At 43.7% G+C, this 9,769-nt stretch overlaps 1 protein-coding gene across 1 annotated transcript; it reads right to left on the bottom strand.

Moving 5' to 3' along the window:
* Positions 1-5,205: 5,205 nt before the first annotated feature.
* SLN (sarcolipin) lies at positions 5,206-7,155 on the bottom strand. The gene is made up of 2 exons (XM_006259015.4): positions 6,996-7,155; positions 5,206-5,867 (listed from the first exon to the last, which is right to left on the bottom strand). Exon 2 carries the CDS (start codon positions 5,757-5,759, stop codon positions 5,664-5,666), a length of 96 nt encoding a protein of 31 aa, XP_006259077.1. The 5' UTR covers positions 5,760-5,867; positions 6,996-7,155; the 3' UTR covers positions 5,206-5,663.
* Between the last annotated feature and the right edge of the window lie 2,614 nt (positions 7,156-9,769).

The raw sequence follows: 9,769 nt of genomic DNA, 5'->3' as shown, positions 1-9,769 counted from the left end.
TCAGTCAGGAGATGAAACCGAAGGATAATGACAATGGTAACAATCTTTTGACTAGATTAAAGGTGATAAATTGCTTCTTATATGATTCAACCTCTACTGTTATCTGCAATAATAAGAATACTGCATCCAATCCAGCGGTGTATGATATGTATCTTATCATTTCATAGAGTCATAGATTGTTAGGGGCTGGTAGGGACCTTGCAGATCATCAGGTCCAGCCCCACCCCCCCCACCCCCCCCGCTCTAGGCAGGAAGACAGCTGGAGTGAGGTGACCCCAGCGAGGTGACTGTCCAGTTTCCTCTTGAAAACCTCCATGGTAGGTGATTGCACCACCTCTGGCGGGAGTTTATTCCACAGTTTGGACATCCTGACTGTGAAGAAGCTTTTCCTGGTATTAAGCCTCTTGTGGCCTTCCAGGAGTTTGTATCCATTGGTCCTGGTCTTCCCTGGGGGTGCCCTAGTGAACATTTGTTCACAAAGTTCCTGATGCACTCCTCTGATATAGTGGTAAGCTGCTATCAAGTCCCCTCTCAACCTTCTCTTCTTTAGGCTAAAGAGACCCAAGTCCCTCAGCCTTTCCTCGTATGACTTGCCTTGCAAGTCTCATATCATATGGGTGGCTCTTCTCTGGACTCTCTCAAGCTTTTTCATTTCCTTATTGAAGGGCAGTGCCCAGAACTGGATGCAGTACTCCAACTGTGGCCTCACCAGTGCTAAGTACAGCAGGAGTATCACTTCCTTAGTTTTACACAGGATGCATCGGTTGATACATCCCAGCGTGTTATTTGCCCTGCTGACCACCGCCTTGCACTGACAGCTCATATTCATGTGATGGTCAATCATTACCCCAGGTCCTTTTCGGCCACAGTGCAAGTCAAGGTGTCACCACTGAGCCTGTATGTATGTTGAGGGTTGTTTGCCCCTAGATGGAGCACCTTACACTTGGAAGTGTTAAACTTCATCTGGTTCTGGTCTGCCCAACTCTTGAGTCTGTCGAGATCTGCCTATATCTGCAACCTATCTTCTAACGTGACCACACTGCCTCATAACTTGGTGTCATCTGCGAACTTGGCCAGCGAGCTTTTCACCCCCCATCCAAATCATTGATAAAGATGTTGAAAAGCACTGGTCCAAGCACAGACCCCTGAGGGTCGCCACTGGCCACTTTGCGCCAGGACGACACAGATCTGTTCATGAGAACTCTCTGGGTCCTACCCTGTAGCCAGTTTCCCACCCACTGAATTGTTGAGCAGCTGAGCCCACAATCTTCCAGTTTTCCCACAAGGATATCATGGGATACTAGATCAAAAGCCTTTTGGAAGTCTAGGTATGTAACATCTACCTCATCTCCAATGTCCAAGTTGCGAGAGACCTGGTCATAGAAGGAGATGAGATTGGTAAGACAAGACCTACCTGCGGCAAAGCCTTGCTGGCTGTCACTCAGAATCTTACCTTCCACGAGCGTATGGCATATAAATTCTTTAATGAGCTTTTCCAGGATTTTCCCTGGGCTAGAGGTTAGGTTGATTGGCCTATAGTTGCCTGGGTCCTCCCTCTTCCCCTTCTTGAAGATGGGCACAATGTTGGCCCTCTTCCAATCCTCAGGGATTTCCCACATGCACCACAATTTCTGAAAGAGCTTTGCCAGGGGTTCCGCGATGACCTCAGCCAGCTCCATCAGCACTCTCAGATGAAGTCCATCCAGTTATGCTGACTTATAAATATCTAGCTTTTCTAGTTGGTATTGCACCCACTCAGCATCCACACTGGGGAGGCTGTCATTCCTGGCATGCCCCCTTTGAACCTTATCTCGCTTGTCTTTCAGCTTGGTCCAGTGAAATATCGAAGCAAAGTGCACATTCAGGAGTTGTTTTGTCCTGAATGTCAGTTACCAGCTGCCCCGAGGTGTTAAGCAGGGTCCCACACTTCCATTTGTTTTCCTTCTACTGCCTACATACCTAAAGAAGGACTTCTTATTGTCCTTGACTCCCATGGCTAACCTAAACTCAGTCTCCGCCTTAGATTTCTTGATCTTTTCCCTACAAGTACTGGCCACTATTGTATAGTCCTCCTTGAGGACCATCTCTAGCTTCCACTGTGTGTACACCTCTTTTTTCTTTTTTAAGAGGACCACAATGTCCCTATTAAGGCAGGAAGGCTTGCCAGCCCTTCTGCTACCTTTCCTCTTTGCAGGAACAGTTTTCTTTTGTGCTTCGAGGATTGTATCCTTGAGCAACAACCACTCTTTGTGCACCCCATTTGCCTTCCCTTCCTGGTCCCACATCACCTCCCCTACTAATGCCCTGAGCCTGTTGATGTCAGCATTTTTGAAGTCTAGGACTTCAATCCTGCTGGTTGATTTGTGGCCGGTGAACCTGATAATTTCATGGTCGATGTCACCCAGGTTACCATTAGTTTTCAACACACGTACCAGATCACCTCCCTTGGCCAGGACCAAGTCTAGGAGAGTGTTACCTCTGGTTGGCCCTTACACTTCCTGGGTCAGGAAGAGCCCCTCAATCACAATCAAGAAACTGCTTGAACGATCTGACCTAGCCAAGTGTTCCTCCCAATCTATGTCCAGGTAATTGAAGTCACCCATAACAACCAAGTCCCTTGTATGTGCAGCCTCTGCCAGTTCTCGAGAGAACTCAAGATACAGCTCCTCTCCTTGATTCAGTAGCATATAGTAAAGGCCTACAGTTAGGTTTCTCTCACCTCGCCCCCAGTTTGACCCAGAAAGTTTCAGGATGCTTATCTTTGGAGCCAGTGGCAGCCTCCAGAGAGGTGTACTCTCTCACGTAGAAAGCTACCCCTCCACCTTTCTCCCTACTCTGTCCCTTCTGTGCAGGGTGTAGCCCTCTACGGCTACGCTCCAATCATGCGAGGGGTCCCACCAGGTCTCCATGATCCCTACCAGGTCATATTGAAATGGCCTAAGTTGAGTGTAGAGCTGCAAGGTTCTAAGTCTAATGCTGTGGTGCCCAGGAGAACCTGAAAATCTATTTTTAAGCTACAGTGAAGATTTGATAATACTAGGTGAATACATAGGGTGCATCCAGACGTGCATGGACATTTGGTTCCCTGGGGACAAGTAGTGGCGGTGCACCTTGCACTGCCGTTACTTGTCCCCTGTGAACACCCGTGCCATGCACACTTTGGTGAGTGCATGTTGCCCTGGATGGAGTTAGTGGGGGCTGGGGCCAGCACTGCGCTGGCCCCAGCAGCCTTACCTGGGTCCCTGGGGGCCTTCCGGGGCTGCAGCCACAGTGATTCTGCTGTGCAGAGCCTGGGTGGCAGCAGAGCACAGCTCTGGGCAGCTCGGCTCCACTTTTCAGCAGCATGGACTGGCTGAGCATGTGTTGCTCCAGTCTTTTTACCCCACTTTTTTTTTAACCCCTGGATATCCAGGGGCCAAAAAACCCTGTGGCGAAAAAAACCCAGCACAGCACATGCTTAGGCAACGCACCTTTGCAATGCAGAGAACACCGGACTGTATGGTATGTGGCACTGCAAATGTGTTTGCAGCACCACATACCGCACAACCGCACTCATCTGGACACACCCATAATGTTCAGCTGGGATAGGGAGGCACAGTACGTGAAAGATGAGAATAATTCACTTTCACAGTGAATTACAGAAATATTTGCTGCATTTAAAAATAGATTTTCCATGTCCTTATCCAGACTTTTCTGCAAGTCTCAGATGCGGTCTTAGAATGCAAACAAGTTTTGTTAATTTAGAAGACTCAGGGTAGTACCTGGTATGAAGTGGATCAAAGACCACTGTCTTTGTTGGTACAGACCAATTTAAATGTCTCAACTTTCTCACAAGAAACTTCACATCTTCAAGTTCTTTTCATCTGACATTTTCAATCATGGTGAAGAGCAAACAAGTTTTGATCTTTTTCTTTTTGAATCCTAAACACAGGATTTTCTTACAGGTGGGAATGTATTCCCTTAACTGAAGAAAGATTGTTGCAGATGTCTTTGAAATGGAAGACTAGAGGTGAAAAAAAATTACAAACCAGAAAGGAAAATAGAGAGTAAACAGAAAGCAAATGATCATTTAATAACAGCCTTTAAACATTGCAGATTTAGTGAATGGAATTGCTGGAGCACAGAAAGTAGCTTTTGATGTCTTCCTTTAAAGCACTATCCAGATTCCAAATTGTGCCTGCCATTATACTTCTAAATAAAAGCATAACAAATGTCCTTGGATAGAAAATCTAACCTCTTGAATTTTACTCATTCTTTAAAAGGCCCTTGACAGGAAGCCAGCCAATACATGTATTTGAAAGTTTCATCCTTCTTAACAACAGCTTCATTTTATATAATGATAAGAGTTTGGGTTTGAATTCTTGAGAGTATTTTAGCTTCCCACAAACTTATGTGTTCTGGTGTATCATTGTATTAAAGCTGGTTGAAGTAGCTAGCAGAAGATTGCTTTAGTGCAGGAAGAGTCCATGTGACATAATGCCAGCAGAGCTAGTTACACCCCAGTTCCCTTGCTATCCCTGTTGTAGGGCTGCACGCTGGGGGTGGTGGGAGGGTGGTAAAGGATGTAACTGGAATGCAGGAGCATGACTGGGGGCAACCAGGGCAGTACCTCCAGGCACTGCCTTAGGTGGGGGTGGGGGATTGACACAAAAATAGTCCCTATCACTACTGGTAGCATAGCAGCTGCTCAGGGTGTGGCGCTGCCTTGTTGCTCCTCTGGCTGTTACACTCCAGTGCTCTTGTGCTGCTGCCATCCCTGGGGACAGCTGCAGTCAGGCAAAGATTAGAGCAGTTCTGAGGGTGCTGTAAAATGTTACAACTGGAGCTGAACCATGTCTCTCCTCCTGCCAGGCTAGCCCCAGAGCTGGAACCCAAGCCCAATATCTGAAATGCAGTCATGTAGCAACAGCAGCTGTAAAGCAGAGGCTCTCTCTTTTGCAGAATCCATGCCATACATAATAGACTAGCTATGACTATTCTCTGGATGTTTTATTAGGAAAGTGGATCTGGATCAGCTCGTGCGGTATTGGTGTGGATACCAGTAGCAAGGCCAGATGATTTCCAGTGTGATTCAGCAGTAGCTAACTGGACATGTCTTTTTACAAGCCACCAAATTTCTGTGTCAGCTGCATGTTATTAATGAGGGTAATATGCCGTATCAGTCATTTAAAAGATGGAGGAAGAGATAACGAGAGCTACAAAACATGGTTTTACATCTTCTCCTTTATTCAAGAGAGCACAACAGTGAATGAAAGAAAAGTTTCCACTTTCTTTCAGCTAAGTTAGTTTGTGCCTTTTTTGTTTCAGTTTATGAAGACACATACTGAATATTACAGTCTTGTACCACGGTGAGCCTGGTGGTGATACCAAAGAGGTAAGCATTGTGGGTCAGTGTATTACATTTGCAGTAACTACTGGGAGTCATATGTAGCAACTACTGAGGACCCTGCCTTGTCCATTTTACAGCTGGGTCACTACAGAATATAATAATTACATCATCATAGACCCATTAAAACACCTATCAGCACAAGCAACAGAAGCGTGAGAGTAAAAAAATCATTACATTATCAAATATAAAGGAAGTCACACTGTTGTACAGGAGGTGTTACATACTTCTGCAGAGATGCATGCTTAAATGAATTTAAGGAGCATGAGATTGTCTTTTACTCCTGATAAGATTTCACTAGAAGCCACATGAGAAGCACAGTTATCAGGACAATCATGAAGTTAAGGAAGAGTTCTTGTGTGGATCGTTCCATTTTTGGGAATATTCAGGGGAAGACTGGAGGTCAATAGCTGAAGTAAAGGGAAAACTTCAGAGACTCCTCCCGGAGTCCTTGAGCTTAGCCTTCAGGTCACAGCCTCTCCTAAAGAAAACATGAACAACATGGATACATGAATGTAGGAAGCTTGACAAAGCTATTTATATTATATAAGCAAATGTTATTTCATTGCTAAAAGTTAGTATGAGCTGCAGAAGCTAAAATGCAAAAAGCATCTCTAACAGCTTATCACCTCCTTTGATTACCACTGTTTGACAAGACATGTTCTCAGTGTCACTCTGAAATACATTTCACATGACAAGTAGACATAGAAAGGGAGCAATGACAGTTATTTTTTATACAAACCCCAAACTTATTATTTTGAAGAGCAGTATACTTAAAATACCATTATTAAAAATAATAGTGAAATATAGTTTCACAGATTTAAAAATAGATTGGGTGGAAAATGTTCATGGATATGCAAAGCTTAAGCTCTTATATTTCTCATTCTTTATATTTTTAATATTATTTTTACTTTAATACTGCAAGTGTAACTTAAGAGAACCACCAGACTCGGCCTTTTTGAACTGCTTGGAAGAGAAATCAAGTCTGAGGATTTATGTTCTACTAAAACCATAGGAAGGACCAGGGTTATATATTTTTGTTTCTGAAAAACATCATAAAATTTGTGAACAAATCCTATTAAATGAAATAAGATTTTCTCATGGTCATTCTGAACTTCCAAGTTGCTATGGTTTTTGTATAGTAATGTTATTCATGCTACATTAAAAAACTTTGCCTCAGCTACAGCTTGATTTATTCCATCACAGCAAGTTAAGTTTTTTGTATGCATCTCTGAACACACAGAGAAATGTTAGCATGTGTAATGAATAGTACACCACTTAATACTATTCGTATGTCAAAAAAGAACAGTGTTTAAAGAAAGGAGAGAGAAGCTCTAGGCAAGAAAAAAATATGCAGCCATACAAACAAATCTTAAAGAAAAGGGTAAATTAGAATAGGACATTTAAGATGAAAATAAGAGAAGCCTTGATATAGCATAATGAAGACAGAAGGGTTTAATCGGAAACTGTCTTAGTTCACCTTGTAAACTATTAAAAGCCTAGTGCATGCACTTATGCAAATTTCAGCATCCCCATGTTGTTCTGTCAGCTTTATATTTTATTTTTGCAATGGAAAATCCAGACTTAATAAAGTAATCCATGATTTTACCTTAAGAAGACAAATGGAACCCAGTATTTCAGCCTCTGGGACCCTAGGTCAATGCAGATATTATTTCTTCCTCAGCTTCTGCCTATCTCCCAATGCAATCTGGATTCCCAATCTCTGTGTTGGAACTAAAGTAGTCAAGAGGGAGGAGAGCAACAAGTGTTTTGGCAACTAAAATGATGACATCACCAGCTAAGTAAAAGGGGCTAAGCTGGGCAGCAGGATTCAGTTAAGGCTATTTATGCAATGGGGTTTATGGATAGATTTACATATTAACATTTTCTTTCTTCTTAGCATGAGCTGTTAGGGATATGCATAAACCCTTTGGATCCAATGGAATTTTACAAAGATTTATTTTGTGCTTGGAATTAATCAGTTTATAGCTTCATCCTTAATGAAAAAAAGGGTGCTTGACACGGTCCACATTTAATTTTCAGGATCCGTACAAGACAATTTTCAGTCTTTAAAAAACTGTATGGGGTCCAGATTGCATAGTTTACTTTACAAGCACAGGCACCTGTTGCTGTCTTACTTTCTTATTATAGTCTCTGAAGCTTCTCGTGTTCATATACATTTAATCTGAGAGAGACCACTGGAGCAAAATATTCTTTGCACTGGATATGCAATAATTAAATACAATATTATTTACTGGTGAAAGTGTTTTGAGATCAAACTACTGTAAATCAGGATCAACTGCATTAGATAGGTACCATTTACCTCGTCACTTGGATTCTGCCTACTAGCCCAGTGCCCGTCTGTGGCTTAGTATAACCTTCCAAACCCCTGAGCATGCAGTAGAAAGCTGCTTCACTAATTGTAGACTTTCTCCCTAATGACGCTGCTCAGAGGTCTTGACAATTGATAGTGTTGTCCAGCCCCTGGGCATCTGTATAATGGATACACAGTGACAGAGCTGTTAGAACACAGCATTTGTCTCGGGTAAACTTGAAAGAGAATAGAAAAGTATTACATTGTACAGAACATTGAATTCTACCTGCCCTACTGCGCCTGGTTTTACTACATCTCTGCTTATGCAGAATAAGCTGAATATTTCCATTTGGCATCAGTGTATCTTCTTCTGGAATGAAGCATCATGAGCAAAAGAACCAGAGTCTGATTCAAATATTTTGGGCTTGGGTTGTAATAGGGAATATATGACAAACTGCCAGCTAGCATAACATTTGCAGTGTCCAAATTAGGCACCTAATCTTTCTACACAATGGATGAGGTGACTAAGGTACCCAAGATTTAGATTCACAGATGCCAAGAAGGTGTGTGTGGCGAGGGGGAGGGGAACTGCCTTAACTAGCCATTAGGAAATGCTGAGGTGAGGGGTGAGGCTTCTATTGTGCCACTATCAGGGAGCTGTGTGCCTCATTTTGGACTGCAAACATATTCTTCCTACTAACTGGGCTTCACTATCACAGTGTCTCTCCTGAGCTTAGATACCTACACTCTTTCTTTCAGAGGGAGTGATGACACCCTTGCTCTCCCATCTAGGATGTGTGAAACCCAGGTTCAAATCCCTCCTCTACCTGTGGGTATTTGAACCGATGTCTCCCAGGAGAGTGTCCCAAGTGCCTACTATGGCCTGCTTTTGGATGAAATTTTCTCAAGGCCTAGGAGATGTAACAAAAGAGACTGATACAAGCTGTGATGGCTGCAAGATTCTGTAGTGATACCAGTATAGCAAAACCGTGCCAACTCAAATCCTGCTTTATTTGGGGTCAAAGGTGGGGCAGTTTAGCTCACTTCTATCACTACAGGATCATACATTTGTACCATTCAGATTGCAACAGCTGCTCTGTACTCATGAGCAGCAGCTCTTCCCCCCTTTTACAGTGGCTAAAATGTACTTTGTTTGTCCATATGACCTCTTGAGGTCCCTTCCAACCCTAACTTTCTATGATGCTATAACCTCAGGCTATATGATAATGTGGGATAAGGAGCTGTTCCATTTTTCTAGGACCAGCTAATTATTCATTGGGCCAGGGGAAAAAAGGGTTGCTTCATGGCTGGGGCACTCCCCTGGGGAGATGGAAACATGGTTCCCTGTTGCAATGACTGTTTTCATGTAAAATATTTAATGACAAATATTAAAATAGTCATCGGAGCTGAGACTGGAATCCAGCCATTTCCCCCTCCCAACCTTAGTCACTAGAAAACAGAGATGCTCTCTCTCGCCTCTGCCATCTGGCCCAGTTAACATATAATGAATGAATATAATTGTGGAAAGTGGAGCAGCTTCAGCGGGAGAGACCAAAAGCTCCTCATCCCACAATATTGTATAACAAGGTGGTTAGGACACTCTACTGGGAAATGAGAGATTGGGCTCAAACCTCTAAGGCAGGGGAAGGACTTATGGATCTTGCCATGCTGGGATAATACTCTAACACTGAGGTGGCCAGCCTCCAGCATGGGTGTCACAAGTAGTGCAGGCAGCCTGTTTGGGACATGCAGCACAGTGGCAGACAGGGCAGGGAACAGAAAGCAGAGCAGCAGATTGGGTAAGGGAGAGGGATTGAAGTGGCACTGGGGTATCATAGTATCATAGTGCTTAGGGTCGGAAGGGACCTAAACAGATCATCAGGTCCAACCCCCTTTCCCGGGCAGGAACGAGTGCTGGAGTCATATCACCCCAGCCAAATCTCTATCCAGACTCCTCCTGAAGACCCCCAAGTAGGAGAGAGTACCACCTCCCTTGGGAGCCAATTGCAGAGCTTGGCAGCCCAAACTGTAAAGTAATGTCTCCTGATGTCCAGCCTGAACCTTCTCTA

The sequence above is a fragment of the Alligator mississippiensis genome, chromosome 1 (assembly GCF_030867095.1).
Source record: "Alligator mississippiensis isolate rAllMis1 chromosome 1, rAllMis1, whole genome shotgun sequence".
Taxonomy (NCBI): Eukaryota; Metazoa; Chordata; order Crocodylia; family Alligatoridae; genus Alligator; species Alligator mississippiensis.
The sequence above is the reverse complement of the archived record's forward strand: the minus strand, read 5'-3'. Positions and strand labels throughout refer to the sequence as shown.

Excerpts from the sequence above, each read along its gene's own strand:
- SLN (XM_006259015.4), bottom strand. The coding sequence starts at position 5,759 with ATGGAACGATCCACACAAGAACTCTTCCTTAACTTCATGATTGTCCTG.